Genomic DNA, 19,082 nt, shown 5'->3' with positions numbered 1-19,082 from the left:
GTTAAACATCGTGCGTGCCGGGGACAGTTCCTTGAAAAGGACAACACTTCCCCTTCCAACTGATAGGCAACAAACGGCAAACACCAGTCCTTAATGGGGACGAAGGTTACTCGAAACGATTTACTTGTCCTCCCTATCGGTCGAAAACTGAGGTTTAAGGTTTAGGTAACCACCCAGAGGTGCAAGATATTCAGCTATTGGAAGAGTTTGAACTGGTCCGTTGCAAGAAAAGCGTCGAAACGTCGGTTCCGGCTTCAGTGCTGCGTTATACAACTCCAACGATTCTGCCTTGAGTTCCATTAAAGCTTTATTCTGTAATGGAAACAGAATAAAACTGATTCTGTCCAGCTGAAATGGTGTTAATAAGTGTGTACCTGTTGGGCAAGAAGGAGTTCCAGTTTGCGATCCTCAAACATTCGAACTGTGTTGGCATAATTTCCCCACTCCTTTTCCAGATCAATCCTGGAGTTTTTTTCCTCTTCACTCAATTCCTCTGGTTCTCTTTGCCTGATAAACAATTATGAAAGTTAGGCCGAAACAGTGGACATCTGTCTGCAGCTTACACAATTCATATTATTGGCTCCACTTTGCTTAAATTATGAAAGTGTTGGATATGTGGGATACACATTTATTTACGACAATTGATATATACCTTATAGGTAGTTTCCATTTTGAGTTAACACGAAAGTCGGTAATGGGTATACGCCGGGGAGGTATTTTCTCAAGCTTTCTTAGTTTTCTGCGTTTACGCTCTATGATGTTTTGCTTGGCTTGAAGATCCATGTTTTGGTACAAATGAACTTGTGATGGTAGATAGCCAAGTAACATGCAAGAAGTAGAGATAAAGCGAACAGGGTGAGAACTCCACACAATTGTTTTCCCTTTAGAACAAAGAGCCATTCTAACCTGTAACCTACAAGGAAAAGTCAATACACATTTGTACTAAACAAACGGGGCACAATGCACCAAAAACAGTTTGCAGTGTACTCATACTGTTGATAAATTTTCCAATGATACATTAAAACATTACAAAAATACAAAACCCTAAAAAGCAGTCCAATAAATACATATGCCATTTTGTTACAACAATGGAATGAAATGGTTCATGGTGTAAACAAAATTTGGGTTTATGTTGAATTATTATGATAACACAATCCACCTAATAAACAACACTTAGTGCAACAGTTATACAATCTACATGACACTATGTAAACTAGGATGAATTCAGAAGTTACTTAAAATGACAAAACAGGACATGCTGATTTCAGAACTATTTTAGTTACTTATTACACAATTTAAGCTAGTGGTACAGCCATAAGTGTGTAAACTTGAAGATTTCTGCACAATCATTGCTTCAGTCTTTTTTGAACAGTGACCAAAGGACCAACAAAGCACTGGCAACACCTAAACAAGTCAGGGTGCGGTCAGATATTCCAAACCACTCTTTGATCATAATCCAACCCCCTCTACTGATAATCCACTTGGCCACATGTTGCACAATAAAATCAACCACCCAACGTAACAGTTCCTTTACCCAGGGCATGCTGTCCAGACCTGTCATAAACGATCGCACACAAAGTCTGTAGGCGAAGTAAAACAGAGCAACAATTCGTCCCCAGTTGAAGTTGCCGTCCTGGAACATTTGCATGCAAACTTTCATAAAAACCTCCCTTGTTGATTGCACAGGTACTTGTTCTATAAACTGATTGAGAGTTGCATCTCTACTCATGTCATCCCCAATTCTTCGTAAGGTGGTTGCAATGTCATGCAAACTATCATCAGTTAGGCCAGTCATCGTGGCAGCTTTGTCAGCCTTGCACACATCTCTAATATGTGGCTCAAACCGATTTCTTTCATTGTGGGCTCGATCTTGTAAAAACATGTTCAGCAGATACTCTGCCTGTCTTCCAATCATTTGTTCTTCAGTGCTTACACGCTCCGCATAAGTTCTTGACTCTCTTGGTTGGGAATAACGCCAGTCTGATGAAGTTCCCGGCCGGTTTGGATCATTAAATGTAGAACAGCCTGCAGTTTGATATGTACGGTCACTAGTGCCATAGCCATCCGGACCAGTTTCATTTGCATTATTTAAGTTACGATTTTCTCTCCTTCCGCTGGGTCGTGCTGTACGTGGTCGTGGTCCTCTTGCACCAGATGTAGAAGGCTTATCTCTGTCTGTTTCAGGGAGTTCACCATCAGCATCCCCTCCTCCATCATAGTAGCTAGGAGACTCCTCGTCATCCATATTTGCAAAAAATGTGTTTATTTTTGCAACAGACTCAACCAAGCACACTGTAACCTAACTTAGTGACAAATATCTATGGGGAGTCGATGTGCATGTAGTCAAGTTTTTAGTCTAAACCTCTGATGCTACCTAGAGAGTTCAATAATTGTAATATAAAATTTAAAACATATTAATTTTTTACGATTTGTTTTATCTTGTGGTTCAAGTTATATCTGACATAAAAACAACCAAAGTGTACACATCAGTACATGTATAATACCTATAACACTTTCTACAATTCTATTTGCAGTGCAGCAGCTTATTTCCATTGTCTCCACCAAATAAAATTTCCAGAAGATAAAATGAGAAACAGAGGCCCAAGCTAGTAAAACAATAAAATGAAATACGCAAAAGTAATTTATGCTTTTTATTCATTTCTGAAATAGGGAAAGGTTTTTTCCAACCCCGTTAATGGCAAAGATACCACATAAAGACACATATAATATTATTTCTGCACAACTATATGATGTACCACAAATTCAGGTGATACATATTTATGTAAACTCATGAAATCATTTTTGAAATGCCTTTCATTGAACTAGAAGACTACTCTAAGGTCTAAGCTAAGCAAGCTTTAGTAAGTGGGATTGCTAATACACCATAACACAGGCACAGCCAGGTCGCAAACCCTGAGTGTCACATATAAATTCAAGCATTCATTAGATGTACAATTAATTGTTGTATTTAATTTATAATCCAAGTAACAGGTGGTTCGTTCTTCGTAGTTGCCCTTTTCACACCTAACCATAAAAATTTGCACAGATTTCTATTTTATATAAACCTCCATCTGGATTAAATTTGGCGAAAACTTTGTGACCCGGTGCAGTACTTTTTTCCGTTTTTACCAAAGAGACGTTGGTGGTCAATATTAAATTTTTCCTATCGACAGAACTTTAAACGCACATAACTCTGCCGTTTCTCGTCGGTTTTCTATATTTTTTATAAGTTGAATAGACTAGAGACTACTAAGTAGTAGTCTCTGAATAGACTTAGGCCAAACTTTGTGAAAATGTAAAAAAAAATTGAAAAAAAACAAACGATTTTTTCAACTGTTATTAGTATGCATTGTCATAAATCAGCTCATTAAACTCCCTTTACAGCCATACCTTACTTATGTGCAATTTCGTGTGTAGCCGACTATATGTTTGCCGGTCAAATCATAATCATAGCCGTCATGGTAACAAAAATCAGTCTTTCGCTTATAACTTTGGCTACAGTTTGATGGGAAAGATAATTCCATAATTGAAAACCTCATTGAAAAACCTTTCCAACGATACCACTGATTTTGTTATAGCGGTATTAATATGCATTGTTCCTTGAAAGTGAATGGCAACATACATCACATTATATACGTCATACGCTTTTTCAACGCTTCAAGCCTAAAATCTGTGCTTTTGTGAATAAAATTTGCGATCATTGTACTTCTGGCGCATTTGTATAAAGCAAATCGCATCTAAATTGAGAAATAAGAGCAGTAAAATGGTGTTTGGTTTTGGCATTGAATCACCTGTAAATTCAAGCCGTGTGTGTACCATAACTACGTTCCAAGCGAACCTGTAGTGATAGTATCTAATAGACGGTTCTTCAAAGCCAGGCATGATTTCAACCGAAATGTTTTTTGAATACATTTTGTAATTTTATTTTTGAAAAACTTTTGACGCTACAGCAGTTGCATAGTTAGCGACGTGAAACCCCAAAGAAGCCATTAGCCGTAAAAGTTTCAGAATATTGTGCTTTCCAGCGTATATATATGATTTCGCCGCATTGCCCATTAATACTAACTGCTCTCTGCCCACTCCAATCAGAATATGTTATTAGACAGCTCGCATCGACAACTATTGTTCCATAATTCCGTTCTATTGTCAACCAAGTCCCGGGTAAAATAGCACTGATTGTTAGATAAGAATTGGCATGATCCATTGTTAGTTTTCTGTAACATCGAGTCCGTGCGTGCTATGCTGATAACAACATAGTCCGGGTACAACACACAATACGAATAAAGTTATGTTGATATTTTTATTAACAAATATACGACATAAACAAGGAAACAGCGTCCACAACCATGGGATTGGTTGGGTGGAAGGATTCTTGTGGCACTACAGTGGTCATTTCCCAAGTATCTATGTATCCGACATACGGTAAGTCTAACAAAGCACCCCTGAGAATTCGATCAGCTCGCATGTAAAGCCACTCGCTCAGTGGCCACTGATAACTGTTTGTAAAACGAATAGCACCTCGCAGAAAAATTTTCAAGCTTGGGTGGCGATTATGCAGATCAAGAATCGCATTTTTGATCCCCAATATGCGTTTAACAATTACAGATGGGTCGTATCGTAGAAAGTGTGCACCAAAATTAAAAACAATAGCAGTGCTTTGTGCATTGTCGATATTTTGAAGGGTGTCAACGATATATGGTCTACTTTCTGGGGGACCTGGGTTGTGAAGTGGGTTACCATGAGCTTTGAAGCAAAGGCTTGTGTTATAATCGTCGCTAAATGAATACCGAGGCATGGACCAGTAGAGTTTCCTTAATTCCGATGAAAAGTCTTTTGCACGCAACTCTGTAACCAAACCACTCTCATACCACTGTCTCATAGTGGAGTCCCCAATAAAGAGTATAGATTTGTTTTGAAAGCATGTACCAGCCGTTTTTATGGTTGTATACATGTTGTTGCAAATTAGAGAATGCCATAGGTTTCTGTAATAAAATCCGCTGGGTCGACCGAAATTTTTGTCCCTGTAGTGCTTCAACCCCGTCGATGTAGTGCACTTTTCAGAACTTTTCAACATATCGTATATGCTTCCGTTGACCACAAAAACATGTCCGGAGTTTTTTACCTCTACTCGCCAGTTAACTCCACTTTGAAATAATGGTTGTGAACCAAGAATTTTAGAATCAGCGTCTTGGGTAAATCCATACATCGGGATCTCATCCGGACATGTTTTGTTGCCTGTAGGTTGGCTACAAATCCATGAAGTTCCCTGATCTGGTCTTGAATAATTGCACACAGAGTGTGTATTGCTGAAAAATAAAGGTATCTGCTAAGGTTGTGTATCAAAAGCCCCATCATCGCTTAACACTGCATTGAGGACAGCATTTAAGGTTACAAAACTGAGCAGCAAATTGGCCTGTTTCATTTTTAAATCCAAACCCAAAATGTTCAACAACTCTATTTACATAGTTTAGTAAACGTATTCCAGAACCACAAACCTCATTGTGATGTCACATAAAACAAAGCTCTTGTCGGGAAGAATTCCTTTGAAGGGCCTTACTTTATCTGCGAGTGATGCTGTTGTGACAATAAGGTCTACTATCGCCTCGCTTGAGTGAACAAGTTCAACAACTATTTTAAATGTTCCGGGATATGGGAGAATTGTGCTCCATCCGTAAGTTCCATTTTTATGATCCTGTATCATCACTGCGATGCCATCTGATGTAACTTTGCCTTCTTTTGTGACTTCATTTAATCTGAAAAGCAACAAGTAAATATAGACGTAAGAATAACAATTTAACCGAATAAAATTTGATGAAGCAGACGAGAAAAGCAAGCATCGTCGAACCAACTTTTTGATAAATTTGTAAACAACTTATGTAGGCTCGAAACATCACCTGGCACGAAAGTGATCGCCTCCGTGTTTCTTCCGTATTCCATCGAAGTCTTTTGTTTCTATATATCCAGCTATGGTCTCCCCGACGAACAGGTTGTCACTTTTAGGAATAGTCATATGGGATAGTTTAGGGTCAGTTGTTTTTTTGATGTTCTTCGGCCAATCAACTATTCCTTGCTCAATTTTAGTCATCAAGTCTTCAATTTCAGGCAGATACTTCCACCAATCTGACGATCCATATTTCCCTTCAAGGCCCGACAGTGGTGATAACCTCACTTTTTCTATATGTTGGTAAGTTGGGTTTTCGTTTGAAGTCAATTCCACGTGCAAGTGCAAATATAACAAACTTCCACATCCAAACACGAACATAAACATCCAAGCCACCAGTCTCGACATTTTGTGATGGTAGCTTTTTTGTGCTCCCATAGTCAAACATTAATAATTAGAATTAGCTTTGATGCAAAATGTTACAGTTGTTACAACCAGGCACAGCCAGAAGTATTGTGGTACCCCATCTGTTGATCAGCTCTATTTGAAAACAATTGAACAAACTAACACACAGGAAACACCTGTCAAACGTGCTATTGTCACAATGAAGGACTTAATAATGCGACATTATTACTGCAGCGCGATTTTTCAATAACGAGTTTATTTTGGAAAAAGGGCATTTAGAAAGATCATGCTCTTTGCCAAATGCAAATATGCGAATCAAATGCACTTTTGAACAGAAGTAACCGTTTATTCTTTTTTGGTTATTGATGATATAAGTCCTATCTATCTTCACGCTTTGCACACAACACTTCCGTACATTTGATGTTATTGTATTTACGTTTTTCAAAAGCCAAAATAATAAGCCTAATGCACATATTGTAAATGCCAAATAATGTTCATTTGTGCACTCCGCGTGTCCAGACAAATCATTTCAGTATTTTGCCTTGGTTTGGTACGATGTACGTGTCAAGGCTTGCTTGCTCCCAACGTTACAGATCTGGGAGTTATCAACAGACATATTGAATTTTTGTTATGAACTCTGACCACATTTTGCTAGCAGCTGCATTTTTATGCAAAGGGTGAAAGGTGTAAGCATTGGTTTGTTAAACCATACAAGCAATAAAAAATCCCAAAGTTGCATTTAATAGTCTATTCATTGGTATCATGGCAAAGCAGTGGAACATTCATGAACTACATGCTCTACAATCTGGATGCAAGATATTGAATAGTTCAAAATAAGCCCTGGAAAGTCATAAAAGCTGTTTCGATTTTAAACTGTGTGATTGTGCCACCAATCCTTAAATCAATATTAAAGTGATATTTTGATCACACAGTGGTCATTCCCAAACGGTGAAGTAATTGCCGAAATTTTGCATACAACCAAATTAGGCCAAAGTTTGTGAAAATGTAAAAACATTTTGAACGATTTTTGCAACGGATATTAGTATGCATTGTCATAAATCAGCTCATTAAACTCCCTTTACAGCCATACCTTACTTATGTGCAATTTCGTGTGTACTATATGTTTGCCGGTCAAATCATAATCATATCCGTCATGGCAACAAAAATCAGTCTTTCGCTTATAACTTTGGCTACAGTTTGATGGGAAAGATAATTCCATCATTGAAAAGCTCATTGAAAAACCTTTCCAACGATACCACTGATTTTGTTATAGCGGTATTAATATGCATTGTTTCTTGAAAGTGAATGGCGACATACATCACATTATATACGTCATATGCTTTTTCAACGCTTCAAGCCTAAAATCTGTGCTTTTGTGAATAAAATTTGCGATCATTGTACTTCTGGCGCATTTATATGAAGCAAATCGCATCTAAATTGAGAAATAAGAGCAGTAAAATGGTGTTTGGTTTTGGCATTTAATCACCGGTAAATTCAAGCCGGGTGTGTAGTGATAGTATCTAAAAGACGGTTCTTCAAAGCCAGGTGTGCCGCGGCATGATTTCAACCGCAATATTTTTTGAATACATTTTATAATTTTATTTTTGACAAACTTTTGGAGTTACAGCAGTTGCATAGTTAGCGACGAGAAACCCCAAAGAAGCCATTAGCCGTAAAAGTTTCAGAATATTGTGCTTTCCAGCGTATAGATATGATTTTGCCGCATTGCCTATTAATACTAACTGCTCTCTGCCCACTCCAATCAGAATATGTTATTAGACAGCTCGCATTGACAACTATTGTTCCATAATTCCGTTCTATTGTCAACCAAGTCCCGGTAAAATAGCACTGATTGTCAGATAAGAATTGGCATTATCCATTGTTAGTTTTCTGTAACATTGAGTCCGTGCGTGCTATGTTGATAACAACATAGTCCGGGTACAACACACAATACGAATAAAGTTATGTTGATATTTTTATTAACAAATATACGACATAAACAAGGAAATAGCGTCCACAACCTTGGGATTGGTTGGATGTACGGATTTTTGTGCATGGCACTACAGTGGTCATTTCCCAAGTATCTATGTATCCGACATACGGTAAGTCCAACAAAGCACCCCTGAGAATTCGATCAGCTCGCATGTAAAGCCACTCGCTCAGTGGCCCCTCATAACTGTTTGTAAAACGAATAGCACCTCGCAGAAAAATTTTCACGCTTGGGTGGCGATTATGCAGATCAAGAATCGCATTTTTGATCCCCAATATGCGTTTAACAATTACAGATGGGTCGTATCGTAGAAAGTGTGCACCTAAATTAAAAACAATAGCAGTGCTTTGTGTATTGTCGATATTTTGAAGGGTGTCAACGATATATGGTCTACTTTCTGGGGGACCTGGGTTGTGAATTGGGTTACCATGAGCTTTGAAGCAAAGGCTTGTGTTATAATCGTCGCTAAATGAATACCGAGGCCTGGACCAGTAGTGTTTACCTAATTCCGATGAAAAGTCTTTTGCACGCAACTTTGTCACCAAACCACTCTCATACCACTGTCTCATAGTGGAGTCCCCAATAAAGAGTATATATTTGTTTTGAAAGCATGTACCAGCCGTATGTATGGTTGTATACATGTTGTTGCAAATTAGAGAATGCCATAGGTTTCTGTGATAAAATCCGCTGGGTCGACCGAAATTTTTGTCCCGGTAGTGCTTCAAGCCCGTAGATGTGGTGCACTTTTCAGAACTTTTCAACATATCGTATATGCTTCCGTTGACCACAAAAACATGTCCGGAGTTTTTTACCTCTACTCGCCAGTTAACTCCACTTTGAAATAATGGTTGTGAACCAAGAACTTCAACATCAGTCTTTTGGGTCATTCCATACATCGGGATCTCATCCGGGCATGTTTTGTTGCCTGTAGGTTGGCTACAAATCCATGAAGTTCCCTGATCTGGTCTTGAATAATTGCACACAGAGTTTGTATTGCTGAAAAATAAAGGTATCTGCTAAGATTGTGTATCAAAAGCCCCATCATCGCTTGACACTGCATTGAGGACAGCATTTAAGGTTACAAAACTGAGCAGCAAATTGGCCTGTTTCATTTTTAAATCCAAACCCAAAATGTTCAACAACTCTATTTACATAGTTTAGTAAACGTATTCTATAACCACAAACCTCATTGTGACGTCACATAAAACAAAGCTCTTGTCGGAAAGAATTCCTTTGAAGGGCCTTGCTTTATCTACGAGTGATGCTGTTGTGACAATAAGGTCTACTATCGCCTCGCTTGAGTGAACAAGTTCAACAACTATTTTAAATGTTCCGGGATATGGGAGAATTGTGCTCCATCCGTAAGTTCCATTTTTATGATCCTGTATCATCACAGCGATGCCATCTGATGTAACTTCACCTTCTTTTGTGACTTCATTTAATCTGAAAAGCAACAAGTAAATATAGACGTAAGAATAACAATTTAACCGCATACAATTTTATGAAGCAGACGAGAAAAGCAAGCATCGTCGAACCAACTTTTTGATAAATTTGAAAACAACTTATGTAGGCTCTATATATCACCTGGCACGAAAGTGATCGCCTCCGTGTTTCTTCCGTATTCCATCGAAGTCTTTTGTTTCTATATATCCAGCTATGGTCTCCCCGACGAACATGTTGTCACTTTTAGGAATAGTCATATGGGATAGTTTAGGGTCAGTTGTTTTGTTGATGTTCTTCGGCCAATCAACTATTCCTTGCTCAATTTTAGTCATCAAGTCTTCAATTTCAGGCAGATACTTCCACCAATCTGACGATCCATATTTCCCTTCAAGGCCCGACAGTGATGATAACCTTACTTTTTCTTTATGTTGGTAAGTTGGGTTTGCGTTTGAAGTCAATTCCATTTGCAAGTGCAAATATACCAAACTTCCACATCCAAACACGAACATAAACATCCAAGCCACCAGTCTCGACATTTTGTGTTGGTAGCTCTTTTGTGCTCCCATAGTCAAACATTAATAATAAGAATTAGCTTTAATGCAAAATGTTACAGTAACAACCAGGCACAGCCAAAAGTATCGTGGTACTACATCTGTTGGTCAGCTCTATTTGAAAACAATTGAACAAACTAACACACAGGAAACACCTGTCAAACGTGCTATTGTCACAATGAAGGACTTAATAATGCGACATTATTACTGCAGCGCGATTTTTCAATAACGTGTTTATTTTGAAAAAAGGGCATTTAGAAAGATCATGCTCTTTACCAATTGCAAATATGCGAATCAAATGCACTTTTGAACAGAAGTAACCGTTTATTCTTTTTTGGTCATTGATGATCCTATCTACCTTCATGCTTTGCACACAAAACTTCCGTACATTTGTTGTTAATGTATTTACGTTTTTCAAAAGCCAAAATAATAAGCCTAATGCACATATTGTAAATGCCAAATAATGTTCATTTGTGCACTCCGCGTGTCCAGCCAAATCATTTCAGTATTTTGCCTTGGTTTGGTACGATGTACGTGTCAAGGCTTGCTTGCTCCCAACGCTACAGATCTAGGAGTTATCAACAGACATATTGAATTTTTGTTACGAACTCTGACCACATTTTGCTAGCAGCTGCATTTTTATGCAAAGGGTGAAAGGTGTAAGCATTGGTTTGTTAAACCATACAAGCAATAACGAATCCCAAAGTCGCATTTAATAGTCTATTCATAGGTATCATGGCAAAGCAGTGGAACATTTATAAATTGCTCTACAATCTTGTTGCAAGATATTATATACTTCAAAATAAGCCCTGGAAAGTCATAAATACTGATTAGATTTTAAACTGTGTGATTATGCCACCAATCCTTAAATCAATATTAAAGTGATATTTTGATCACACAGTGGTGATTCCCAAACAGTGAAGTAATTGCCGAAATTTTGCATACAACCAACTTAGGCCAAACTTTGTGAAAATGTAAAAACATTTTGAACGATTTTTGCAACGGATATTAGTATGCATTGTCATAAATCAGCTCATTAAACTCCCTTTACAGCCATACCTTACTTATGTGCAATTTCGTGTGTACTATATGTTTACCGGTCGAATCATAATCATATCCGTCATGGCAACAAAAAACAGTCTTTCGCTTATAACTTTGGCTACAGTTTGATGGGAAAGATAATTCCATCATTGAAAAGCTCATTGAAAAACCTTTCCAACGATACCACTGATTTTGTTATAGCGGTATTAATATGCATTGTTCCTTGAAAGTGAATGGCAACATACATCACATTATATACGTCATATGCTTTTTCAACGCTTCAAGCCTAAAATCTGTGCTTTTGTGAATAAAATTTGCGATCATTGTACTTCTGGCGCATTTGTACAAAGCAAATCGCATCTAAATTGAGAAATAAGAGCAGTAAAATGGCATTAGGTTTTGGCATTGAATCACCTGTAAATACAAGCCGTGTGTGTACCATAACAACGTTCCAAGCGAACCTGTAGTGATAGTATCTAAAAGACGGTTCTTCAAAGCCAGGTGTGCCGCGGCATGATTTCAACCGAAATGTTTTTTGAATACATTTTGTAATTTTATTTTTGAAAAACTTTTGACGCTACAGCAGTTGCATAGTTAGCGACGTGAAACCCCAAAGAAGCCATTAGCCGTAAAAGTTTCAGAATATTGTGCTTTCCAGCGTATATATATGATTTCGCCGCATTGCCCATTAATACTAACTGCTCTCTGCCCACTCCAATCAGAATATGTTATTAGACAGCGCGCATCGACAACTATTGTTCCATAATTCCGTTCTATTGTCAACCAAGTCCCGGGTAAAATAGCACTGATTTGTTAGATAAGAATTGGCATGATCCATTGTTAGTTTTCTGTAACATCGAGTCCGTGCGTGCTATGCTGATAACAAACTAGTCCGGGTACAACACACAATACGAATAAAGTTATGTTGATATTTTTATTAACAAATATACGACATAAACAAGGAAATAGCGTCCACAACCTTGGGATAGGTTGGATGGAAGGATTCTTGTGGCACTACAGTGGTCATTTCCCAAGTATCTATGTATCCGACATACGGTAAGTCCAACAAAGCACCCCTGAGAATTCGATCAGCTCGCATGTAAAGCCACTCGCTCAGTGGCCCCTCATAACTGTTTGTAAAACGAATAGCACCTCGCAGAAAAATTTTCACGCTTGGGTGGCGATTATGCAGATCAAGAATCGCATTTTTGATCCCCAATATGCGTTTAACAATTACAGATGGGTCGTATCGTAGAAAGTGTGCACCAAAATTAAAAACAATAGCAGTGCTTTGTGTATTGTCGATATTTTGAAGGGTGTCAACGATATATGGTCTACTTTCTGGGGGACCTGGGTTGTGAATTGGGTTACCATGAGCTTTGAAGCAAAGGCTTGTGTTATAATCGTCGCTAAATGAATACCGAGGCATGGACCAGTAGTGTTTACTTAATTCCGATGAAAAGTCTTTCGCACGCAACTTTGTAACCAAACCACTCTCATACCACTGTCTCATAGTGGAGTCCCCAATAAAGAGTATATATTTGTTTTGAAAGCATGTAGCAGCCGTATGTATGACTGTATACATGTTGTTGCAAATTAGAGAATGCCATAGGTTTCTGTAATAAAATCCGCTGGGTCGACCGAAATTTTTGTCCCGGTAGTGCTTCAAGCCCGTAGATGTGGTGCACTTTTCAGAACTTTTCAACATATCGTATATGCTTCCGTTGACCACAAAAACATGTCCGGAGTTTTTTACCTCTACTCGCCAGTTAACTCCACTTTGAAATAATGGTTGTGAACCAAGAATTTCATCATCAGCCTCTTGGGTCAATCCATACATCGGGATCTCATCCGGGCATGTTTTGTTGCCTTTAGGTTGGCTACAAATCCATGAAGTTCCCTGATCTGGTCTTGAATAATTGCACACAGAGTGTGTATTGCTGAAAAATAAAGGTATCTGCTAAGATTGTGTATCAAAAGCCCCATCATCGCTTAACACTGCATTGAGGACAGCATTTAAGGTTACAAAACTGAGCAGCAAATTGGCCTGTTTCATTTTAAATCCAAACCCAAAGTCTTCAACAACTCTATTTACATAGTTTAGTAAACGTATTCCAGAAACACAAACCTCATTGTGACGTCACATAAAACAAAGCTCTTGTCGGAAAGAATTCCTTTGAAGGGCCTTGCTTTATCTACGAGTGATGCTGTTGTGACAATAAGGTCTACTATCGCCTCGCTTGAGTGAACAAGTTCAACAACTATTTTAAATGTTCCGGGATATGGGAGAATTGTGCTCCATCCGTAAGTTCCATTTTTATGATCCTGTATCATCACAGCGATGCCATCTGGTGTAACTTTGCCTTCTTTTGTGATTTTGTTTAATCTGAAAAGCAACCAGTAAATTTAGACGTAAAAATAACAATTTAACCGCATAAAATTTTATGAAGCAGACGAGAAAAGCAAGCATCATCGAACCAACTTTTTGATAAATTTGTAAACAACTTATGTAGGCTCAAAACATCACCTGGCACGAAAGTGATCGCCTCCGTGTTTCTTTCGTATTCCATGGAAGTCTTTTGTTTCTATATATCCAGCTATGGTCTCCCCGACGAACAGGTTGTCACTTTTAGGAATAGTCATATGGGATAGTTTAGGGTCAGTTGTTTTTTTGATGTTCTTCGGCCAATCAACTATTCCTTGCTCAATTTTAGTCATCAAGTCTTCAATTTCAGGCAGATACTTCCACCAATCTGACGATCCATATTTCCCTTCAAGGCCCGACAGTGGTGATAACCTCACTTTTTCTATATGTTGGTAAGTTGGGTTTTCGTTTGAAGTCAATTCCCCGTGCAAGTGCAAATATATCAAACTTCCACATCCAAACACGAACATAAACATCCAAGCCACCAGTCTCGACATTTTGTGTTGGTAGCTTTTTTGTGCTCCCATAGTCAAACATTAATAATTAGAATTAGCTTTGATGCAAAATGTTACAGTTGTTACAACCAGGCACAGCCAGAAGTATCGTGGTGCCACATCTGTTGATCAGCTCTGTTTGAAAACAATGGAACAAACTAACACACAGGAAACACTTGTCAAACGTGCTATTGTCACAATGAAGGACTTAATAATGCGACATAGTAACTATAGCGCGATTTTTCAATAACGTGTTTATTTTGAAAAAGGGGCATTTAGAAAGATCATGCTCTTTGCCAATTGCAAATATGCGAATCATATGCACTTTTAAACAGAAGTAACCGTTTGTTCTTTTTTGGTTATTGATGATATAAGTCCTATCTACCTTCATGCTTTGCACACAACACTTCCGTACATTTGTTGTTTATGTATTTACGTTTGCCAAAATCCAAAATAATAAGCCTAATGTACATATTGTAAATGCCAAATAATGTTCATTTGTGCACTCCGCGTGTCCAGCCAAATCATTTCAGTATTTTGCCTTGGTTTGGTACGATGTACGTGTCAAGGCTTGCTTGCTCCCAACGCTACAGATCTAGGAGTTATCAACAGACATATTGAATTTTTGTTATGAACTCTGACCACATATCGCTAGCAGCTGCATTTTTATGCAAAGGGTGAAAGGTGTAAGCATTGGTTTGTTAAACCATACAAGCAATAAAGAATCCCAAAGTTGCATTTAATAGTCTATTCATAGGTATCATGGCAAAGCAGTGGAACGTTCATGAACTACATGCTCTACAATCTGGATGCAAGATATTGAATAGTTCAAAATAAGCCCTGGAAAGTCATAAATACTGATTAGATTTTAAACTGTGTGATTATGCCACCAATCCTTAAATCAATATTAAAGTGATATTTTGATCACACAGTGGTGATTCCCAAACAGTGAAGTAATTGCCGAAATTTTGCATACAACCAACTTAGGCCAAACTTTGTGAAAATGTAAAAACATTTTCAACGATTTTTGCAACGGATATTAGTATGCATTGTCATAAATCAGCTCATTAAACTCCCTTTACAGCCATACCTTACTTATGTGCAATTTCGTGTGTACTATATGTTTACCGGTCGAATCATAATCATATCCGTCATGGCAACAAAAAACAGTCTTTCGCTTATAACTTTGGCCACAGTTTAATGGGAAAGATAATTCCATCATTGAAAAGCTCATTGAAAAACCTTTCCAACGATACCACTGATTTTGTTATAGCGGTATTAATATGCATTGTTCCTTGAAAGTGAATGGCAACATACATCACATTATATACGTCATATGCTTTTTCAACGCTTCAAGCCTAAAATCTGTGCTTTTGTGAATAAAATTTGCGATCATTGTACTTCTGGCGCATTTGTGTAAAGCAAATCGCATCTAAATTGAGAAATAAGAGCAGTAAAATGGCATTAGGTTTTGGCATTGAATTACCTGTAAATACAAGCCGTGTGTGTACCATAACAACGTTCCAAGCGAACCTGTAGTGATAGTATCTAAAAGACGGTTCTTCAAAGCCAGGTGTGCCGCGGCATGATTTCAACCGAAATGTTTTTTGAATGCATTTTGTTATTTTATTTTTGAAAAACTTTGGAGTTACAGCAGTTGCATAGTTTGCGACGAGAAACCCCAAAGAAGCCATTAGTCGTAAAAGTTTCAGAATATTGTGCTTTCCAGCGCATATATATGATTTCGCCGCATTGTATATTAATATTAACTGCTCTCTGTCCACTTTAATCAGAAAATGATATCAGACAGCGCGCATCGACAACTATTGTTCCACAATTCCATTCTATTGTTAACTAAAGTCCCGGGTAAAAGAGCACTGTTTGTCAAATAAGAATTGGCATGATCCATTGTCAGTTTACTGTAACATCGAGTCCGTGCGTACTATGCTGATAACAAAATAGTCCGGGTACAACACACAATACGAATAAAGTTATGTTGATATTTTTATTAACAAATATACGACATAAACAAGGAAATAGCGTCCACAACCTTGGGATTGGTTGGATGTACGGATGTTTGTGGCACTACAGTGGTCATTTCCCAAGTATCTATGTATCCGACATACGGTAAGTCCAACAAAGCACCCCTGAGAATTCGATCAGCTCTCATGTAAAGCCACTCGCTCAGTGGCCCCGGATAACTGTTTGTAAAACGAATAGCACCTCGCAGAAAAATTTTCACGCTTGGGTGGCGATTATGCAGATCAAGAATCGCATTTTTGATCCCCAATATGTGTTTAACAATTACAGATGGGTCGTATCGTAGAAAGTGTGCACCAAAATTAAAAACAATAGCAGTGCTTTGTGCATTGTCGATATTTTGAAGGGTGTCAACGATATATGGTCTACTTTCTGGGGGACCTGGGTGATGATTTGGGTTACCATGAGCTTTGAAGCAAAGGCTTGTGTTATAATCGTCGCTAAATGAATACCGAGGCATCGACCAGTAGTGTTTACTTAATTCCGATGAAAAGTCTTTCGCACGCAACTCTGTAACCAAACCACTCTCATACCACTGTCTCATAGTGGAGTCCCCAATAAAGAGTATAGATTTGTTTTGAAAGCATGCAGCAGCCGTATTTATGGTTGTATACATGTTGTTGCAAATTAGAGAATGCCATAGGTTTCTGTAATAAAATCCGCTGGGTCGACCGAAATTTTTGTCCCGGTAGTGCTTCAAGCCCGTAGACGTGGTGCACTTTTCAGAACTTTTCAACATATCGTATATGCTTCCGTTGACCACAAAAACATGTCCGGAGTTTTTTACCTCTACTCGCCAGTTAACTCCACTTTGAAATAATGGTTGTGAACCAAGAATTTCAGCATCAGCCAGTTCGGTCAATCCATACATCGGGATCTTATCTGGACATGTTTTGTTGCCTGTAGGTTGGCTACAAATCCATGAAGTTCCCTGATCTGGTCTTGAATAATTGCACACAGAGTGTGTATTGCTGAAAAATAAAGGTATCTGCTAAGATTGTGTATCAAAAGCCCCATCATCGCTTAACACTGCATTGAGGACAGCATTTAAGGTTACAAAACTGAGCAGCAAATTGGCCTGTTTCATTTTAAATCCAAACCCAAAGTGTTCAACAACTATGTTTACATAGTTTAGTAAACGTATTCCAGAACCACAAACCTCATTGTTACGTCACATAAAACAAAGCTCTTGTCGGAAAGAATTCCTTTGAAGGGCCTTGCTTTATCTACGAGTGATGCTGTTGTGACAATAAGGTCTACTATCGCCTCGCTTGAGTGAACAAGTTCAACAACTATTTTAAATGTTCCGGGATATGGGAGAATTGTGCTCCATCCGTAAGTTCCATTTTTATGATCCTGTATCATCACAGCGATGCCATCTGGTGTAACTTTGCCTTCTTTTGTGATTTTGTTTAATCTGAAAAGCAACAAGTAAATTTAGACGTAAAAATAACAATTTAACCGCATACAATTTTATGAAGCAAACGAGAAAAGCAAGCATCATCGAACCAACTTTTTGATAAATTTGAAAACAACTTATGTAGGCTCGAAACATCACCTGGCACGAAAGTGATCGCCTCCGTGTTTCTTTCGTATTCCATGGAAGTCTTTTGTTTCTATATATCCAGCTATGGTCTCCCCGACGAACAGGTTGTCACTTTTAGGAATAGTCATATGGGATAGTTTAGGGTCAGTTGTTTTGTTGATGTTCTTCGGCCAATCAACTATTCCTTGCTCAATTTTAGTCATCAAGTCCTGAATTTCAGGCAGATACTTCCACCAATCTGACGATCCATATTTTCCTTCAAGGCCCGACAGTGGTGATAACCTCACTTTTTCTATATGTTGATAAGTTGGGTTTTCGTTTGAAGTCAATTCCATTCGCAAGTGCAAGTATAACAAACTTCCACATCCAAACACGAATATAAACATCCAAGCCACCAGTCTCGACATTTTGTGTTGATAGCTTTTTTGTGCTCCCATAGTCAAACATTAATAATTAGAATTAGCTTTAATGCAAAATGTTACAGTTGTTACAACCAGGCACAGCCAGAAGTATCGTGGTACGACATCTGTTGATCAGCTCTATTTGAAAACAATTGAACAAACTAACACACAGGAAACACCTGTCAAACGTGCTATTGTCACAATGAAGGACTTAATAATGCGACATTATTACTGCAGCGCGATTTTTCAATAACGTGTTTATTTTGAAAAAGGGGCATTTAGAAAGATCATGCTCTTTGCTGATTGCAAATATGCGAATCATATACACTTTTAAACAGAAGTAACCGTTTATTCTTTTTTGGTTATTGATGATATAAGTCCTATCTACCTTCATGCTTTGCACACAACACTTCCGTACATTTGTTGTTTATGTATTTACGTTTGCCAAAATCCAAAATAATAAGCCTAATGCACATATTGTAAATGCCAAATAATGTTCATTTGTGCACTCCGCGTGTCCAGCCAAATCATTTCAGTATTTTGCCTTGGTTTGGTACGATGTACGTGTCAAGGCTTGCTTGCTCCCAACGCTACAGATCTAGGAGTTATCAACAGACATATTGAATTTTTGTTACGAACTCTGACCACATTTTGCTAGCAGCTGCATTTTTATGCAAAGGGTGAAAGGTGTAAGCATTGGTTTGTTAAACCATACAAGCAATAACGAATCCCAAAGTCGCATTTAATAGTCTATTCATAGGTATCATGGCAAAGCAGTGGAACATTTATAAATTGCTCTACAATCTTGTTGCAAGATATTATATACTTCAAAATAAGCCCTGGAAAGTCATAAATACTGATTAGA

At 38.1% G+C, this 19,082-nt stretch overlaps 6 protein-coding genes across 6 annotated transcripts; all 6 read right to left on the bottom strand.

Annotated features, from left to right (window-relative positions):
- Positions 1-120: 120 nt before the first annotated feature.
- LOC145897721 (large ribosomal subunit protein mL40-like) lies at positions 121-901 on the bottom strand. Its single transcript, XM_082986126.1, has 3 exons — positions 653-901; positions 375-507; positions 121-312 (listed from the first exon to the last, which is right to left on the bottom strand). Exons 1-3 carry the CDS (start codon positions 898-900, stop codon positions 121-123), a joined length of 573 nt encoding a protein of 190 aa, XP_082842252.1. The 5' UTR covers position 901.
- Positions 902-913: 12 nt separating this feature from the next.
- On the bottom strand, positions 914-2,368 carry LOC145897720 (apoptosis regulator BAX-like). The gene has a single exon (XM_082986125.1). It carries the CDS (start codon positions 2,243-2,245, stop codon positions 1,355-1,357), a length of 891 nt encoding a protein of 296 aa, XP_082842251.1. The 5' UTR covers positions 2,246-2,368; the 3' UTR covers positions 914-1,354.
- A 1,935-nt stretch (positions 2,369-4,303) lies between these two features.
- Positions 4,304-6,289, bottom strand: LOC145898233 (NXPE family member 3-like). Its single transcript, XM_082986660.1, has 3 exons — positions 5,895-6,289; positions 5,496-5,753; positions 4,304-5,306 (listed from the first exon to the last, which is right to left on the bottom strand). Exons 1-3 carry the CDS (start codon positions 6,287-6,289, stop codon positions 4,304-4,306), a joined length of 1,656 nt encoding a protein of 551 aa, XP_082842786.1.
- A 1,389-nt stretch (positions 6,290-7,678) lies between these two features.
- Positions 7,679-10,285, bottom strand: LOC145898232 (NXPE family member 3-like). The gene is made up of 4 exons (XM_082986659.1): positions 9,861-10,285; positions 9,462-9,719; positions 8,388-9,272; positions 7,679-7,718 (listed from the first exon to the last, which is right to left on the bottom strand). The coding sequence occupies exons 1-4, from the start codon at positions 10,283-10,285 to the stop codon at positions 7,679-7,681; spliced, it is 1,608 nt and encodes a 535-aa protein (XP_082842785.1).
- A 1,963-nt stretch (positions 10,286-12,248) lies between these two features.
- LOC145898229 (NXPE family member 3-like) lies at positions 12,249-14,233 on the bottom strand. The gene is made up of 3 exons (XM_082986658.1): positions 13,839-14,233; positions 13,440-13,697; positions 12,249-13,251 (listed from the first exon to the last, which is right to left on the bottom strand). Exons 1-3 carry the CDS (start codon positions 14,231-14,233, stop codon positions 12,249-12,251), a joined length of 1,656 nt encoding a protein of 551 aa, XP_082842784.1.
- A 2,005-nt stretch (positions 14,234-16,238) lies between these two features.
- On the bottom strand, positions 16,239-18,223 carry LOC145898228 (NXPE family member 3-like). Its single transcript, XM_082986657.1, has 3 exons — positions 17,829-18,223; positions 17,430-17,687; positions 16,239-17,241 (listed from the first exon to the last, which is right to left on the bottom strand). The coding sequence occupies exons 1-3, from the start codon at positions 18,221-18,223 to the stop codon at positions 16,239-16,241; spliced, it is 1,656 nt and encodes a 551-aa protein (XP_082842783.1).
- Between the last annotated feature and the right edge of the window lie 859 nt (positions 18,224-19,082).

This window comes from Ascidia mentula, chromosome 4 (genome assembly GCF_947561715.1).
Source record: "Ascidia mentula chromosome 4, kaAscMent1.1, whole genome shotgun sequence".
Classification (NCBI taxonomy): domain Eukaryota; kingdom Metazoa; phylum Chordata; class Ascidiacea; order Phlebobranchia; family Ascidiidae; genus Ascidia; species Ascidia mentula.
The sequence above is the reverse complement of the archived record's forward strand: the minus strand, read 5'-3'. Positions and strand labels throughout refer to the sequence as shown.

Bases quoted from the DNA above. Each gene is read 5' to 3' on its own strand.
- LOC145897721 (XM_082986126.1), bottom strand. From the start codon at position 900: ATGGCTCTTTGTTCTAAAGGGAAAACAATTGTGTGGAGTTCTCACCCT. The intron at 508-652 runs GTATATATCAAT...ATTGTTTATCAG, and splicing joins AAATGGAAACTACCTATAAG to GCAAAGAGAACCAGAGGAAT. The intron at 313-374 runs GTACACACTTAT...TTTCCATTACAG, and splicing joins AACTCCTTCTTGCCCAACAG to AATAAAGCTTTAATGGAACT.
- LOC145897720 (XM_082986125.1), bottom strand. From the start codon at position 2,245: ATGGATGACGAGGAGTCTCCTAGCTACTATGATGGAGGAGGGGATGCT.
- LOC145898233 (XM_082986660.1), bottom strand. From the start codon at position 6,289: ATGTCGAGACTGGTGGCTTGGATGTTTATGTTCGTGTTTGGATGTGGA. The intron at 5,754-5,894 runs GTGATGTTTCGA...GTTGCTTTTCAG, and splicing joins GGCGATCACTTTCGTGCCAG to ATTAAATGAAGTCACAAAAG. The intron at 5,307-5,495 runs GTTTGTGGTTCT...TTTATTTTTCAG, and splicing joins TTATGTGACATCACAATGAG to CAATACACACTCTGTGTGCA.
- LOC145898232 (XM_082986659.1), bottom strand. From the start codon at position 10,285: ATGGGAGCACAAAAGAGCTACCAACACAAAATGTCGAGACTGGTGGCT. The intron at 9,720-9,860 runs GTGATATATAGA...GTTGCTTTTCAG, and splicing joins GGCGATCACTTTCGTGCCAG to ATTAAATGAAGTCACAAAAG. The intron at 9,273-9,461 runs GTTTGTGGTTAT...TTTATTTTTCAG, and splicing joins TTATGTGACGTCACAATGAG to CAATACAAACTCTGTGTGCA.
- LOC145898229 (XM_082986658.1), bottom strand. From the start codon at position 14,233: ATGTCGAGACTGGTGGCTTGGATGTTTATGTTCGTGTTTGGATGTGGA. The intron at 13,698-13,838 runs GTGATGTTTTGA...GTTGCTTTTCAG, and splicing joins GGCGATCACTTTCGTGCCAG to ATTAAACAAAATCACAAAAG. The intron at 13,252-13,439 runs GTTTGTGTTTCT...TTTATTTTTCAG, and splicing joins TTATGTGACGTCACAATGAG to CAATACACACTCTGTGTGCA.
- LOC145898228 (XM_082986657.1), bottom strand. From the start codon at position 18,223: ATGTCGAGACTGGTGGCTTGGATGTTTATATTCGTGTTTGGATGTGGA. The intron at 17,688-17,828 runs GTGATGTTTCGA...GTTGCTTTTCAG, and splicing joins GGCGATCACTTTCGTGCCAG to ATTAAACAAAATCACAAAAG. The intron at 17,242-17,429 runs GTTTGTGGTTCT...TTTATTTTTCAG, and splicing joins TTATGTGACGTAACAATGAG to CAATACACACTCTGTGTGCA.